The 18,670-nt window shown below is 36.4% G+C and overlaps 1 protein-coding gene across 4 annotated transcripts in view; it reads right to left on the reverse strand.

The window, feature by feature from the left end:
* The window catches only part of CDH7 (cadherin 7), a 135,016-nt gene that overhangs the window by 28,294 nt on the left and 88,052 nt on the right, over positions 1-18,670 (reverse strand). For all 4 annotated transcript variants that reach the window (XM_045574457.1, XM_045574456.1, XM_045574455.1 and 1 more), the window contains 4 exons: positions 16,602-16,738; positions 15,573-15,694; positions 14,816-14,933; positions 11,697-11,948 (listed from right to left, as the gene is read on the reverse strand). In XM_045574457.1, the coding sequence (XP_045430413.1) occupies positions 11,697-11,948; positions 14,816-14,933; positions 15,573-15,694; positions 16,602-16,738 (629 nt within the window). The remainder of the gene's footprint in view (positions 1-11,696; positions 11,949-14,815; positions 14,934-15,572; positions 15,695-16,601; positions 16,739-18,670) is intronic.

Consider the following 18,670-nt stretch of genomic DNA (forward strand, 5'->3'; position numbering starts at 1 on the left):
AGTGTTTTTATTACTAGTTTATATAACTTTTCTTTAAAAAATTACATTACTGTACAGTATGCCTCACTCATAATTGGGGAAAGTAGTGATAGGTTAATATGCTGTTTTTTAAAAAAATATAAAATGTTTATGGCATATACTATTACAGTCATATTCATAATACAGTATTGGGAAGATTGTTATAACTATTGATTAGGCTACCATAATCTCATCATATTGCTGCCTCTTAGCTATCAACACATGATCATTATACCTAAAAATAAGTAAATTATTTTTCCATTTTGATGTCTAGTGGTAATACATATAAAATCTACAGTGTTTTGTAGCACATAACACAATATTGATATAGGTATTAAGAGATGATTAATTTAGTCTAAGGCAGCATAAACTTATAGTACCTATAAATACAGTACTGTATTTTCTCTTCTGGTTTGTTTAACATTATAAGATCACAGTATATACACAAAATATGTGTTAACTTAATAGTTAACATTATCAGGCTTCCAATCAACAGCAGGCAATTAGTAGTTATGTTTTTGGGGAGTCAAAAAATTATAAGTGGATTTTCAACTGCATTGGGGGGCTGGTGCTCCTAACTCTTGTGAGTATATTTAAAACAATTTTTTTTTGTATTTACTGAAAACATCTTTACATTACCTATAAAGTTGACTTTTGATTCTCAAGTATAGTGTTCAATAAAGGTGAAGCACCAGAGCACCCACAGATAAAATACACATTAAGGATACTGATATCTTATGGAGTTTCTCATTTCCCAATTTTGCCTGAAGCAATGTGAAGTGTTTTACATTTCAATGACTTAAGGGGAGTATTTTTTCTAAATACTGGAGCATGCATAACAATACATTTTAACCTTTATAGACCCTGAAGAACAGTTAATACATATATTTTATATAGAGATAATCTCTATATTAAAATCTATTTAATATATTTCCTGATCTAAGTATGTACAAAATTATACAGTTCAAGTGCTTTTATCATCTGTTTTTTTCTGTCATATGGAATATAATTCTGAGTGGAGACTGAGGAAAGAGCAAGTCTGGTTGAAGTCTAGACATGTGGCACATATTGTGCTGGTTGGTTATGGCTTTACATATTCAGTTAATAAACATGTGTTAACCATTTAGCATATGCATTAGGCATGATAACAATGTTACACATAGAGACAGGAATAACACATTTTCTCCTGGACTTACAATTAAATGGGATAGACACACATTAGTTAACTAATAACACAACTAAATGTATTTTTCCCAAAGAGGGAAATATGATCTTTAAAGATACATATTAGGGAAAACAGGTCCAGACAAAAGAGATTTAAGTGCAGCTGGGATGGGGCTGCAGCCCTGATAAGGGAGATTATTCTCAGCACAGTCAACTGATAAGCAAAGGTTTAAGGCAGTGCAGCTGGAGAGCTGAGTACATGGAAAGAGATGAGATCGGAAATGGAAGCACCAGAAAGAGACTGCAGGCCCAAGAACCAACAGGTTTTCAGGAGTGGGTGTTAGAAAAATAATTAGATTGTGACTGCAGCAGAAAAAGCATGATGCTGCCCTAAATTTCTGATTTTAGAACTCAAGTCAACGTTTACTAAATATCCAAATATGGTAGGAAATAGTGCTAGTTGTGGCAAAACCATAAAAGAGAACCCCTCATCCATACAGCTCAATCTTTGTAGACTATCTGCACATATAGCATTAATCATAATGCAGTTCATGTAAGAAGGTAAAGATATGGTACATAGGTATAAAGAACTTGCCAGAATAGCAGTATTCTCCCAAAACTGAGAGAAGTAAAAGGAAGATTGAGAAAAATATCAAACTAGCGGGCCCCTTCATTTTCAACTTCTCTCTGTGATCTATAACAGACATATAAACCAGAAGATGTTTTTTGCTTAGTCATCTTCAGAGTATGTATTTCAGTCCTGCTTTCCTAACTATAGCATCATTGGCCCTACAATTAAGAAGCCTTCTCTCCACTAAACTGCTATCAAGTGTCTTATCTTCTTAAAAGTTATCCAGATTTGTTGTAACAAAACTTATAGTGTAGTGCTCAGCTCAACACCTTATCATCACCCTGAATCCCCTGCACTGAGTTCTCTATGCTTGCAAATGTCAGAATTCTCAATATCCAATTTTGGTACCCAGCACCTGGCACAAATCTGTGGATGCCACAAAAATGATGCCACTGCTAGATAAAGCTACGAGAAGGACAATTTTCCTCAATGCATTTAATTATGTTTTTACATATTTCAAATGTTGAGTCTGGGATTCATTTAAAACAGCTCAATCATGTGAGTTATCAAGCCACTTCCTTTCTACTCTAAAAAAGATTTTTGTTTTAAGACTGTATATGTATACCTCTTAAATATCACTTCCTCACATTTATCCAGTTGTTTAGAGACTGACACCAAAAGTGTAAAGGCTCAATGTTGTTTAATTTAACAATATTTTCTACTGACCACTGATTTGCTAAAAGTAAAAGCCCTATAAGAACAGGGGTTTTTATTCTGCATAGAACAATACTTGATGCTAAGTATGCATCCAATAAATATTTGTTAAAGTCCAGGAAAGGTTCTGTGACTAAAGATATTTTTGCCATTAAGAAGTACAAAACATTTTACAAGAAAAATAAATTAAATAAATTATATAACATACTAGAGACCCAGTGCATGAAATTTGTGCGTGGGGGATATATCCCTCAGCCCAGCCTGCACTCTCTCCAATCTAGGACCCCTCAAGGGATGTCCTACAGCCTGTGTGAGGGGCCACACCCCCTTCAGGGTGAGGGTTCCCACTGGGGGGCCTGGTGGCTATTTGCAGGCTGGCCAAGACCCCAGCAGGGTCCCTCATTCGCTTCACTTGTTTCATTTTTGCTAATGAGTATCCTTGAAAAGTTTAAGTTACTTATCTGGTTCATACTTTTTAATCATGATATATTTCTTTTGGACAATGGATTGAAACAAATATTTAGAAATACTAGAAAAAAATTTAATTGCATATGGTTCTAAGGAATGCTACTATAAAACTATATTTCCTAATGACATATTGAACAGCAATTACACTACAGTTACTACTGCATCTATAAGGTGTTAACTGATATGACCTTTTCTAAATGAAAAATCTGCCAGCACAATCTGTATACAATTTCAGCAATTTATTATAAATAATTACACACATCAGTGTGCAAGTAGAACTTAACCTTTTGATAACTCTCTGCTGTTCTTTCCTATAATGTTAATTTGCATAAATATTACTAAAAATAAACCTCACCTCAAAGGAATTACCCCATATCAACTTAATGAAGATGAAGGGTGTTTATACTATTTGTAAAATACTTAAATAGTATTATACCTAGTAAATAGTATTATACCTAGTAAGCATTACTTGGTTTTGTTAAATAATGTGAACTTGTATAATAAATTCAATTCCAAATTCTTTGGGCCTTGCTAAAATTTGAGTTACAGCTGATGCACAGAAACAAGCTTTATCATGGACTTGCCTGTGATTTTGATAACTCCCCATTGATTTAATTAATTATCTATTCTATTTATTGGATGATAATGAAAAATAGTAGAGTGTGCCGAGACCGGTTTAGCTCAATGGATAGAGCGTCGGCTTGAGGACTGAAGGGACCCGGGTTCGATTCAGGTCAAGGGCATGTACCTTGTTTGCGGGCATATCCCCAGTAGGGGGTGTGCAAGAGGCAACTGATCGATGACTCTCTCTCATCTATGTTTCTAACTCTCTATCTCTCTCCCTTCCTCTCTGTACAAAATCAATAAAATATATTTAAAAAAAAATAGTGTGATAAATACCAAATTCATCCCAAAATATTTTTCCTCCTACATGCTCTAAGCTAGGCTCTGAAAATAAATTAAGATCACATTCCTCAAGGCGCTTTATTTGTGTAAAGCAAACAAACCTATTTACAAAATGTGATGTGTGCCCCAAAGGTTCTATGTAAGAATCATGGTGTGAGGCCATTCCCTCTTGAAAGGTACCCCTTGGGGCATAAGTGCCAGGTGAAGGGATGCAAGAAGGTTTCAGGAACAAGATGGCATGTTTGAAACTAAGGGCAGAAAATGCTGTGGTTACTTCTACTCAGAGGTAAGCATGTATCAGAACACACCTGCTTTGTGGCCTATGAGATTTTATGTATGTGCATTTGATGAAAATGAAATGTTTCAAGTAGAAAAAATTCAGGGTACTGGTCTAGGTGTGATCACAGAAGGATGTCATAGGAAGTGAAATCTAAGCTTAGATCTAAAGGATAAGAGAAGTTAACTTATCACTTAGTCTGGATCTGAGCTGCAGAATCAATCAGAGGTATATGCAGATTCCTAGAAACAGAAGGCCAAAATCTGAATTTCTGCATATGAATCCACTATATTATTTATAGTCACAAGGATAAGTAAATATTTGTAATTGATAAAATGCAAGTAAGTGATTAATTAGATGATATGGTTTAAAACTTTAACTGAATTTTAAACAAAATCTCTACTGTATTTTTTTTTATTTAGAGTCTAATATTTATACATTCTCATATTCTTTCATGAACCCTTATATGGTTTCATGGCTAGTAACCTATGCCAGTGGTCGGCAAACTCATCAGAGCCAAATATCAACAGTACGACGACTGAAATTTCTTTTGAGAGCCAAATTTTTTAAACTTCTTCTAATGCCACTTCTTCAAATAGCCTCTCCCAGGCCGTGGTATTTTGTGGAAGAGCCACACTCAAGAAACCAAAGAGCCATAGTTTGTCGACCACTGACCTATGCCATTTGCAAGCATGCATCATAGTTTTACCAGCAGGAACAGAGACTTATCTCAACATAATAATAAAGGACAACATGTATGACAAGCTCACAGCTAGCATTATACTCAGCAGTGAAGAGCTAAGTTTTATCCTTGTGATTAAGAATAAGATAAGGTTGCCAACTATCACTACTTTTACAGGAAGTTCTAGCTACATCAATCCAAAAAGAAATAAAAGGCATCTTAATTAGAAAGGAAGGGATAAAGTTATCATAATTCACAGGTGACTTATAGAAAACCCTAAAAACTATTATGACACGAATTCAGTAAGGTAGCAGGATACAAAACTAATATACAGGAATTAGTGGCATTTCTGTACACTAATAATGAAATATCAGAAAGAGAAATTAAGAAAACAATCCCATTTAAATTGCATTAAAAAAAATAAAATAGGAATAAATTTAACCAAGGAGGCAAAAGAAGTGTACTTTGAAAACTGTAATACTTTGATGAAAAATACTGATGTCAACACAAATAAATGGAAGGACTTACCGTGTTCATGGACTGAAAAATTAATATTGTTAAAATGTCCATACTACCTACAGATTCAATGAAATCTCAATACCAAGAGGCTTTTACAACTAGAACAAATAATACTAAAACTTATGTACAACCACAAAAAATGTAAAGTAACCAAAGCAATCTTGAAAAAGAGTACAAAGCAGAGATATCACATTCCTGATTTCAAACTGACATAGAAATAGTCACTTAGATCAATGAAAAAAGAATAGAAGGCCCAGAAATTTACCCACACATATATAAAGCACTCATACAACATTTAAAAAGTCCAATAAAACAGAAGACCTGAACATTCTCCAAAGAAGACATACAGATGACCAGCAGACATATTAAATAATGCTCAACATCACAAACAGAGAAATGCAAATCACAATGGGTAGAACCTCACATCTGTCAGACTGCCTATTAATAAATCAGAAAATATATGTTGGTAATATTTTGAAGAAAAGGGAACCCTCATGCACTGTGGGTAAGAATATAAACTGGTGCGGTCACTATTGAACTACCATATGATCCCAAAATTCCATTTTTGAGTAGTTATCTGAAAAATACAAAACAGTAATTTGAAAAGCTATATGCATCCTATATTCATTGCAGTAACCTAGGTATCCCCTGATAGATGAATGGATAAAGAAAATGTTATATGTATACATACACACAAACAATGGGATATTACCCATAAAAATATCTTGCCATTTGCAACAACATGGATCCACTGAGGGGAATAAATAAAATAGATAGATACAGAAAACAACACACTGATGGTTGACATACTGGAGTGGGTGAGAGGATGGTGAAAGGGAATAAGAAGTACAAACTTTCAGGGAAAATAGTCATTATTGTAGTAATAATTTATATGGTGATCACCTTGTCAGGAATATAAATATTGAATCACTGTTGGTACACCTGAAACCAGTATAATATCATATGTCAATTATACTTTAACTATAGAGGCCCACTGCATGAGTTTCGTGCACTGGTGGGGGGGGGGGGTCTCCTCAGCCCAGCCTGCACCCTTTCCAATGTGGGATCCTTCAGGGGATGTCCGACTGCCAGTTTCTGATCCCACAGGAATTGGGCCTAAACTGGCAGTCGGACATCCCTCTAACAATCTGGGACTGCTGGATCCTAACCACTCACCTGTCTGCCTGATCACCCCTAACTGCCCTCCCCTGACAGCTATCTTGTGATGACATGAGGGCATTGCGCAAGGACGTGACACCACCGAGGCTTTTATCATATAGGATAATGCTCTTGCCCTACCTCCCAATGCAGGAGTCCACTACGGAGAGAGTAGAAGGATGCTCCTGGACTGTTCTACACAAGGTCAGGAGGCTCAATAGGTACCACAATCAACCTGGACTCAGAAGCAAAAGAAGTGAGTATTGAATAGAAAATGGAGTTACCACTTGCTAGTAGTGGTGAGGGGCATTTAGGCTGAGTCTAAAGAAGATCAATCCACGTAGTCTAGGTCAAGTACACTCTGGAAAAAGACAGGTAAGATTGAGCTGGGAGGGAACACCTAGTTCACAGAACGCCAGTGATTTTAGTCTTGGGGAGTCATGAAAATCTTACTTTAAGCTGAACTGGGCCACACTCATATTTTCTTTTAAAAAGCTTACTCTATGGCAGGCTGGTGTGGCTCAGTTAGTTGGAGCATCATCCCATACACAGGAAGAGCTTACTCTGTGGTACTGAGGGGTTGGGATGATAGAGACTGGGGAAACTGCCATAATGCAGGAGGGGAAAACAGACCCTGGGTCAAATCAGGCCAAGCATAAAGGGAGAGAAAAGAACAGGTTCAAGCATGAACAAAGTTCAGTTAGCAGTATCTGAGAATCAACTGCCTATAGAGGATGGAAGTAAAGCTGAGTCAGCCAAAAAAAAGCACACCACATAAGTAGGAACTAAATTAGGGAAAGCGGTAGAAATACAGAAAAATGGTTCAGTATTTGACAATTCTACTCAGATGTCTAATGTCAGCAGACCAAAGACCACATCTGTCTAGATCTTCTATGAAAGAGCCTAACCAGAGGTTTGCAAATCCTGCTTTCCATGCCTTATGACAGGGAAAAGTCTAATTATAACTGAAACAAGTAATGCAAAACTCCCCTCCATTGTATATGAAAATTAGAAAGATTTTCTATGGATCTCAAGTTAAAAACTGACCTACGCAAATGGCTCGTTTGTGCACAAACACAACTGGTACACTTCAGCTATACTGAAGTATAATCTCAAATGTAACAATTCTAAACATGTTCTCTCCCAGCTGGAAGTAATTGGAGGATACTTTAAATTAGACACTCAGAGTTAAAGGAGTGGTAAAGCTACTTATGTGAAACAGACCAAAGATGCTGTTGCCTCTAGTGTGTCAGTACCTGAGCCACATACCCACACACTTACAGGCATGTCCCAGAGACACACAGTTTCTCATCTCAGAAAACCCACAGGGAAGCGTACCTCAGAAAGGACATCTAGAAGGCAGTCTCGACTGTTTATGTGCACAAAGAGTGTCAGAGCCAGGATAATCTAATTTATAGTTATAGTTTTCTCATATTAAAGGAGGGCATCATAATAACGCTAATATCTATCCAGGAAATGTGCTATTAGAATTAGATAATACTTAGAAAGCACTTGGTTAAGTTTGAGCACTTAGTACAAGCTCATTAAAGGTAATTCATGTTGTACGGCACTCTCACTCATTTGAAAAATGAGCACATCTTTTACCATAAATTAGCTACTGTGGTCTGCCCTTCATGATCACTGGGACTGCTATGACAAATGGGTGCTATGGTTATACATCATGATGGGCACACTCTTTTACAGCCTTATCACTTTTGCTCAGCATTGGGATGTAGTTTCTAGTTAAGTGTATTATATCACTTACATAACCAGGTTATTTTTTTTTCCAGTTAAAATCAAGAGGGTCACAGTAGCAGAGAAGACAAGTGGAAAAATGCATGACAGCTACTAGTAAATGCCACACTGGCAGAACTTGAATTCCATGCAGTCAACAGTGGTCCCACAAATGCCTTATTGAACCTGACACTGGGCCAGTCTAATCGCAGTTGTAAAAGTAGGAGCGAAAGTTATAGGACTTCAGTTACAGTTACCTAAAGGTCCAAATACAGAGTCAACAAAACTTAATATAATAAATTTAGGGATAGTTTTAGTGAGCAGCAGCACAAAGCTTCATGCAGAGTAATGAAAGAATCTAGCTGTCATGTTCTTTGAATAAATGTACATTTTTTAAAAAATATTGAAACCATGTTTTAAAACAAAACAGAAAATTCTTTATTTTCTGAGTATTTTTAAAATCTGAATAATTTAATGTTATTAATGTTAAGAGACAAATTATATGAATAACTGATTAACTTATTAAGTGCTTTCAGGCTGGTTGAAAAATAATGAACTATTATAAAAAATGCATAAATGAAATTGCTGTTTGAGTTAGGGCAAAATACATTCTCAAACATTGGTGAAGTTTTAATACATGAAAAACAATTGCGGCATCTGAGTGATGCCTTTCTACGAACTTTGAACATAACAATGTCTCCCATTCAAGTTGTACTTGGTATAAAGGAAATGTGTATTCTAACTTGGGGATCATCTCTTTCATTTAATAATTCAGCGGGGGAGGTAAATTAGAGAAAGGATAAGAGAGAAAACAGAAAAGAGTTAACCTACAAAGTAGAAAACAGATTTGTGAGGACTACATGTAAATAGCAGTTTTTATGTTGCAGTGTGTATGCCCTTTAGCCTTAAATTCCACAGCAGTGACTGAGCATAAGGAGACCTAGAATCTTATATGAACTCCTAGAAATCATCTCCCCCAGTGCAAGGGCTTGAACTGGAATTGGTTTCTGGGATGCCTTCTAGTACTAACAGCCTAGAAACGTCAGAGCATCTCCTTCTGTCACGTCACAAGTAGCTTTAATTTGTCACATCCCTGGAACACGCCCTGGGCATGCGAGGAAGCAGGCTAGGCAACTAATGCCTAGTTGCTTCCCTCGTTTCACCTTTAAATTAACCTGATCCTCAAGTTCTTCTTCCCCATTCCCACCTCTTCACTTTGCTATTTTCTAGCAATATTTGTCCAGAAGCCTGCATAGATTTGGGTTAGAAACCCTGATATCTAGTGGCTAGAAATAAGATTCACACTGCTTATTGAGGTGTTTTTAAAAATGAGTCATTTGTGCCCCAGAAATCAAGCTCCAGATCAGGCTGTGCACCCCTTCTGAGGACTGTACCATTAGCTGCAACACCTATTATGAAAACTCAGAGTTTATAATAGAGAAGACACTTCTAAAGACAGGAAATAAGGCATAAAGAGACCCTCTTCTGATCTGAAATGCTAACGTTTACACAGACTGATTACTGGGCAGAGTCCTTACAGGAAAATGGAAGCTGTAGGCAGAAGCCTCTGGTTCAAAACCCTATTTGTTTTGATTTATGGGACATAAACTTCTGACCCTTAGAAATGGAAGCAGCACTCCTCATCTGGTGTCTGTTTAAGAAAAATGTTCAAATTTAACAAAAGGAAGAGTCATACTTAACTATTTTCACCAAATCCTGAAAATATTATGCTAATATATGTATACACACATCATATGCAAGATTGAAACCTAATAGAACTCTATTTCACCTCCAGTAACCACTAGTATGATTCTTAACTAATTAGATTCATCAAGCAATCTAAATTGCAAAGAACCCCTAAGTCACTGGTGAAAATATTTCCTTAAGCAGGTTTCATTAGAGAGCCTTAAAAAACTCAAAAGTTAATTTACCTGTTGGGTATGATTAAATTCTGGGGATTACAAATTTTTTTCTTACTTCTTTGAAGTGCAGTGTCATCTTAATTTTCTGTGATGAACTGGTCAAGTTCAAAGAGAATCATTCACAGATCATCTACCCCACCTTTCTTCCCTGACTCTTTTTCTGAGCTCAGGAAACTGCTCTCTTAAATATTTATCTTCCCTTCTAGGTTATTCAACTACTACTAAATAAATATGCGATTTACATTTTTACTATTATTTATTGGAACCTGGTAGAACATTCAAAATAGTTTTCAATGGTTCCACCTTTTTCAAAATTTATTCTAGTCCCTCACATTCTAATCAGGACTTAATTGGGAATTACTTTCCATTTCTAATTAAGTTCTGCTACCTGCATGAAGCTATATGAGAAAATATTTAATTCCCTTTTTTACTTATTTGGTTAACTGAAGTTACTGAAGATAACAACTTCCATTGGTAATGAGATCACTTAAAGTATATTAATAAGTAAAGCTTAGTTTGCGAACTTGCTTCATCGGTAATGTTTAAAATTTATGAAATGTCCACTCTATGGAAGGCACACAAATTATCTCATTTAATTTTCACAACCCTATGAGTCTAGTTCTAATACTTGTCCCTTTTAGATTAAGAAGCCAGCCTTGAGAGACTCAACATTCCCCTGGTGAAGAAACAGTGCATGTTAGAGGCAGTAATAAAAGCGAGGTATACCTAACTCCAAACATATTATTTTTAAACATTACACAATGATGATTCCCATTGCTAAATTCTGTTTCTACAACACTATGCCATAACTGGATTTAGAAATTATATTAAATCCAAGAAAACACATGGTACAGTCTCAGCTGCAATATGAAATGCCTGTTGTCCTTGCTGTAGGAAGTTAAACACTGTGAAGGGGAATGTAGCTGAGGAATAAACCCATTACCCCATGCCCATATTGGATGTCTCCCAATTTTTAAAAGGATGCTGCATAATCCCTCATAAAAATGGCAATTCTAATATGAGTTATAAATCTAATTTCACCACACAGTAATCATGGAAAAGTACCATTAAATATGTTAGTTCTTCTTGAGGAATTATCACTTTTGCACTGATGAAATTGCAGGCTTTTAAAATTGGTAAATAATTATAAAATCCACCTTAAATCTTTTCTGAAAAGAGCTAGGATAGAAAGCATAATTTCTAATATAGGCATGTTATCAAAAGAACACAAAAAAAATTATCTCAGATCTCCTCTGCAGAATATTCTAAGGCAAACAGCTGTCTGACCTTGAAATTTTCAACATTAAACATAAACCATGTATCTTCACCGTTGATTTATAAAAGAGACCTGGTATTTTTTTTTTTTTTTGAGTTACATTTTTAAATATTATATACCACTGGGAAGTGTAACTGGTGATCATGGGTTGCTCAGTGAGCAAAATACCATCCAATAGAATATTTGCATATGTTCTTGAAAAATATACTTAAGAGGGATAGAAAGTAGAAAAGACTTGATGTGGCCGTGACTGCTCTTACAGCGCAAGCACTGGAAACAGCACCTACCCAGTAATGTCAGGACACAGGCAAGTATTGCGATCAGAGCTCCAGTGCTAAGGCCAGCAGGTAGGACATAGGCTTCAGCGTTGCAGGTCTGGGCTATTCCATCTGCATCACAGTCACAGACTCGAATGGTGAGGGTGTTGGTGCTGCTGAGCGAAGGCGACCCGCTGTCCATGATGAAGATGGGCAGATAATACACAGACTGCTCCTGCCTCCGAAAGCCATTCCTCCTGGTGAGAATGGAGGCCGTGTTGTCTGGGAGGAAGACGGCAGAGCTATTAACATGTGATTTCTGGTGGAATCGGTCCTGCCAACTTCATCATACTCAAGTCACTCTATTGAGTTCCTTTGGACAGAGAATCATCCCATTCCATAATAAAAACTAAGTGTCCAGTTGGACATTCAATCAATTAATATGCTAATGATATGCTAAGGCTGCAAAACTGCTCACTATGACATGCACTGACCATCAGGCAGAAGATGCTCCGACCAGTAGGTTAGCTTGCTGCTGGGGTCCAGCAGATGTAGGCTGGACAAGCACTGGAGCCCTTCCTCAGTCCCTCCCCAACCCTGATCCTATACTGGTAGGGTCCCTTGGCTTGACCTGCACCCTCTCACAATCCAGGCTGAAGGACCCTCCCCCTGCCCAACCCAATTGCAGGAATTTCATGCGCCAGACCTCTAGTATTAATATATCCATCATGCTAACCAGTTAAAACCAAAGATGCAGTTGTAAAGTAAAACTGATTTCCAACATGCAACTTTGTAAGAATTACATACAATATATCCTTTTAATTAGCTTAAGTTTCAAACCATACACTTACAGGATAATAAAAATTAACAGGTTAAATATATTAGGAGCATCATCAGATAGCATAAATGAAATTTCAAATACAAATACATTCTTTAACAAATTCCAAACCCATTATAGAAACAAGTGAAATACGCTACTCTAGTTTCATCTGAATTGAGTGTGCATAACTATTCAAGAAAGGAATTATAGTTTTTAACACTCATATTGGTTTGCATTGCTAATAAAACCCATGTATATAAACATTTTGTTAGCAATAACAAATAGGTCATTTGTGATTAATTTATAGTCAATGTTTTAACAATTATAGTAATTATGAAACGTTTAACAGTGATCAATAATTCTGTATCAGAAAACTGATTTCTACACCTGAAATAGATTTGTTTATCTGGTAGCAATTCATGCAGTTAACTTGTCTTAAATAACTAGTTAGGAATTTATGTGATTCTTTAAATTAACAACAATTAATAAAGGAAAAGAAGGAAAACCAGGACCATAGTTTCATCCAGGGCTTCAATATATTGTTCCTTTCCAAGCTTTCAAAAAGATGTTTATCCAGTGTTACTATGAAAGAATAAACAATATTCTAAACAGCAAGCTCCCATGAGCTGCAGAAAGTGTATAACCTGCAATTACAGATATGGCAGGAGTGAAACTTTAATTTTTAGGTTTTACCTGTAGCTTTTTATGTACGCAAATCTTATTTTAAAATGCATGAATTTGATAGGTGTTCATTAAAAAACTATAAGGAGTTGTTGAATATTTCCTTGACAATGTTTGTATACAGTTAACAATAACACATGTGCATGCACACAAGTCTATGTCTTGTTCTACAATCATTCAGATGTTGTAGTATTTGATACGCAAAGTTATTAATTAGTAATCTAAAGCAGCTGATGTCAAATAACATGCTCAAACACACAATTAATTGTGGAGCTCATACTAAAAAGTCCAATATGTAAGACAAGAACCCAGTGTTCCAGAAAGAGGTCATAAAACTCATCATGTGTGTTAAGCGCTTCCTAAGATGGAAGCGATGGAAGAACTAATGTGTTTATCCCTACATGTTCTCCTTCAAGGTCCAGGCGAGGGAGCTCTGGACTTGACCTGGGGAAGTCTTTCAATTGTGTCCTGAAAATCCAGATGTTGCCCCCATTCACGGTGGTCCTGCGAGGAGGACAATTGGGGGAAATCCTCACACTCTTCTTGGGAAGGTCACAGACTCTCTGCCTTGTGCTGGATGAATGGAGGCGCTGAGCACTATCCACACCAACTATGATTAGGTCAGAGAGTCTGGGATTCCTCACATGGAGAATGTTCTGCCTTTCCTGTTACTAAGGGGATATGACAGTGTTGTTGAGCAGCACCGAAGGAATAAGAATAAATTATTTCAGTGAATGTTTGAGGCCAGTTTCTACACTGAAGAACATGGTGGCTTTAGGTAAAAGCACTTATTATGTCCATCTTCTGAGAGCAGGTCCTTTTCGATAAGCCAGGACTTGACTAGTAAGTCCATTTCTACATTCCCCCCCCCCCCTTTTCAAAGTGATTCACACTTTCAATCTGAAATAATTACATTTTCTACATTGTAAATTTGAATGTACACAATAGATAGGTTTTCATGCTTAAAGTCATTACAACTTATACTGTCTTTTTGTCTATAGCTATATATATTTAACCAAACCAGAATTTATTTATAGGTATTTGCAAAAATGTTTCTATAATGACATTTAGGAAAGTGATGTCATTACTTTGGAGCAAAAGGATGGGATTTGGGATGACAGGGAATTCTTTTTATTCTTTTTAATCTTTGCATCAAGAATACATTTTTACTATTTGCACAGATCACTTGTTTTAGGTTAAAAAAAAACAAACCTAATGTTAATATTGAAATTATAAGTCAAAGTTGACTTAGGTTGAAATATGTCAAGTGCAATTAATATTTTCCTGATGTCTCAAGTCATATCTGTGTAGGACATTCCTAATGAAGGCATTTAGCCAGCCCTCAACCCATTAGATCATTTAAAGAGCTTGGTAAACAAATAAGGAAGCAAATGTCTAGAAGAAATGACAGAGAGAGATGGATCTGGCTTCCCCCCTATTTGGATTTAGGCCTAAAATTACTTAAGTAGCAGCTTCTTCATGACAGTAAATCCATAGATAAAAATTACCTTAGGGGCTTATTGCCCTTTAATTAATGTCCTTGCTGGGGAAGGAAAAAAAAGGCCATAATCAGCATTCCTGAGTGAGCCAAAGCACTCACTTCGAGTTTGTAACTGCTGCCTCCATGGTGACCGTGCCAATCCCTTACCTTTGTTATCTTTCAGTGAGAAGTTGTGGTTGTTCATTGAATCAGTGGCTAGGCTGAAATAAAACTGGTGTCCATTGGATGGCTCGTCTTTGTCCACCGCACTGATTTTCTGGATAACCTAGGACAAGGAGGGAAGCATGAGGGCACGGTGTGCAGCACAGAGCAGTTCTGCACCACAGAATAAGCACTGACTTCCTCAGTGAGGTGGTGACTAGGGGCAGACGGACCAACCTGAACCCAGAGAAAAAGGGCTCTGAAAAACAACCATGTTCTTTTCAGAGCTCAGATTTGAACTATCCTCCGTGAACCTCAGAAATGAGCCAACTAGTTATTCCATCCTGAGAAGGATCACAAAACCCTGGACAACACGGATGAGTGGAACAAACCACACTGGGATGAAACTACACTTAATTCTCAGAACTTCAAGGCACTGAGCCCTGCTGTGTAAGGTGGGAAACCGCCCAATCAAGCTTAATAGGCTCGACTCCTCCTTTTTTAAAGGAGGTTAAGCCCTTAACCATTAGCCATGACTTTCACAATGTTTACTTTTCTTCCTGAGGAAATTTTCATCATCCCAATGAAACCAGGATTTGAAAGTTCCTTTAGTATTAGTTTATGCTGCACATCAAAGCATTAGTTGTGCTGAAACATGCTGATTATATTTTATCTTACAGCTGGCAGGATTTCAAAGGCAACCACCACTGGCTCCTTTGAAAGAAATGACAAACCAGAAGCATGGTGCTCAGAAGTCTCTTACCTGCCCCGGCTGGGCATTCTCACACACAGTGGTCTCATAGTCCATGGCGAACTCTGGGGCGTTGTCATTGATGTCCAGGATGGTGATGGTCACGTAGCCTCGTCCTACTTGAGATGGGTTCTCTAATCAAGAGGAAAAGCTTTTGTCACTTATTCTGTATTTCACTCAGTAAAATGGCTTTTACTTATAAAACTCATATTAAAAACAGTTAAAATCAGCTCTAATTATTCACCTATCCTAACACTTTTTTCATCTCTGGCATGGGACTAATAGCAGAGCTGTGGTTGGGACCAAGGTGGTACTAGATATAGGAGTATTTTGAAATCTATAAAGGATTTTACTTAAAGATACAAATGTTGTAAAAAAAACCAAAAAACAATTCTAATAAGAAAATGGTCAGGCCTCAAATAAATCTGGAATCATAACATTATAGACTTTAAAGGGAGCTACAGAAACTCTGATCCAATGTCATATAACTGGATGTATATAGAAATAAAGATAGTATACCTGTATATTTTTTAGCCCCTGGTAAGTACTGCTGAAAATATGTTCTATGAACCATGTATTTTATTATTATTTGATGCTAGAGCTCATAATTATTATGAAGATAAATATATATTCTATATGTACATAAAACAATGCATTATGGTTATGCACTGTTCTTCGAATGCTTTTCTTATTAGGACTAAAATGAGTTCATTATCACAATATACAAATCTGGCATTTTAGGTAGAGAGACCAATTTACTCATTTTGTAAGCTATTTGATCAACTCCATATCAGCATAAATGCAGCACATGAAATATGACCACAAGACAAGAAGCTCTGTGAGGATGATTCAGGCCCACTATTTGATAGTTATATCTTTTCATCAACTTTGTAAGTATTAGCATTTAAACTAATGAATATAAAATATATTTCAAGCTTTTGTTCAACTAAAATAAGCACCTAATATAACTGGAGTTGAAATTAAACTTCATGACATCCCCTTGTCCTTCATCCTAATTCAGTTTTAAACCTTTCAACTTACGGCTCTCCATCGCCAGGACTGTGATATTATGAACAGCATTTGTCTCCCGATCCAAAGATTTGGCCGTTGTAATCACTCCACTGTTGGCATCAATGTTGAAATATCTCTCCAAGTCTGTGTTTCTGTCAATTGAATACCTAATTGGAAAAAAAAAAAACCTTCAACATTTATGTTTATAATTTACTACATGTATTTCACTAAGTGCATAACCAGTCACCAAGTCCTGTTAACTCCATGATCTGTCATATTTACAATAAATGCATGCTCAGTTTAAACTTCACTGATGTTACACTGGATTCTTATCCTGTATATCAGTCTTTTGGCTTTTCTTTTACTACAAAATAAACACCACTGTACAGTAATGGCTTTGAATATGCCATTATAAACTTCAAATAAGTCTTTATTATCATTATGATGTTGGCTCCTAAAAACTATTTACAATCAATGTAGCAGCCCTGATCATAGTTATAGATCTCTCTACAATGAACACTATGTGGGTGAAACATATACAGACATCTTTCTCATTCATTTATACTTAGTAACATCTCTTGTATCGATAACACCAGCCTGATCTTAACCGTGTTTTTTTAGTATGTGTATCTTATTCAAGGGTCTTGACCAGGGTACCATAGATATATTTCAAAGGAAAACCCATCAAATTGAATGAATATTTTGGTGTATAGAGACTTTTTACAAAATATACTATCCAAACATTAGTGGAAAGTAATTCTTATTGTATATAAGTTTTTTTGTTTTTTGTTTGTTTTTTTCCATACATAAAATCCACTCTGTGCTCACGAATGACTGGATTCTACTCATATTCTTTCTAGTTGGGTGAATTAAGAGCTCTCATATAAAAAGTAAACAGCCAGGAACAGTTTGGCTCAGTGGATAGAGCATCGGCCTGCAGACTGAAAGGTCCCGGGTTCGATTCCGGTCAAGGGCATGTATCTTGGTTGCGGGCACATCTCCAGTAGGGGGGGTGCAAGAGGCAGCTGATGGATGATTCTCTCTCATCGATGTTTCTAACTCTCTATCCCTCTCTCTCTTCCTCTCTGTGAAAAATCAATAAAATATATAATAAATAAATAAATAGTAAACAGACAAATGCATACCCAACTTAGACTCTAAGCCAGTATTTTACATTTACATAGTACTTCTCAACTATTATTAAATAGTATCATCTACTTCAAGTCTACTGTATTACAAAATACAAGACACATAAAAAGAACAGAGGAGGCAGCAGAAAATATTAGAAAATAAAATTAACCACAAAGCAGCAAGTATTATTGTCCTTGTGTTGGAGTAGGTATTTTGGTGTTGATAATCTGAGGAAGTTATTCTTTTAGGGCTTCTATGTTCTCAATGGCATGTGAGACCAGAGAAGAAGGTGTTTTGAGGAGGAAAGAAGTGATTTTTTTTTTTAGAATGCGCACACACACACACACACACACACACACACACACGTATATTGGGATTTGTGGGCATAATGTGAAAACAGTCTTTCTGTTTATCTGTCTTGCTCTGTTCTTATGCATGTATTCAAAAGTGCATAAAAGCAAAGGGTTGGATTTAACCACTTCTGAATAATGGAAGGAGAGAGGGGTCAGAAAGAGAGGAGCATATGCACCAGAGTGACAATAATAAAGGTCCGTGGTAGATAAGTTGATAAGAGAGAACTGAATCAATAACAGGCAGATATTGAGAAGATGTTAGTAGCATCACAAGCTTACTGGTCTTTAACAGAATGCAAAATTGCTGTGGAGGGAGTTGCTGGGCAGAGAGAGAGAGACATTTACCTGTTTTATTTCCCACAGAGCTAAAGTCAATGACCAAATCATTTGCCTCTATTATTGACTGCCTCAAAGTTTTCAGAATTAGAATTTAAAAAATTGAGAATTTAATATGTTAAATGTCTTCAACTTCTATTCACCTCATAGAAAAATCCCTAATGTTTTGGAGAACCAGTTATCACCTACACTTCTCTGTATTTTGAAGAAGAATGGACACCAAAGTCTCTATCATCCTAATAGTAATCATTCCTATATCATAAACTATGTAGCTATGTA

Source organism: Pipistrellus kuhlii, unplaced genomic scaffold (assembly GCF_014108245.1).
Source record: "Pipistrellus kuhlii isolate mPipKuh1 unplaced genomic scaffold, mPipKuh1.p scaffold_m20_p_6, whole genome shotgun sequence".
Classification (NCBI taxonomy): domain Eukaryota; kingdom Metazoa; phylum Chordata; class Mammalia; order Chiroptera; family Vespertilionidae; genus Pipistrellus; species Pipistrellus kuhlii.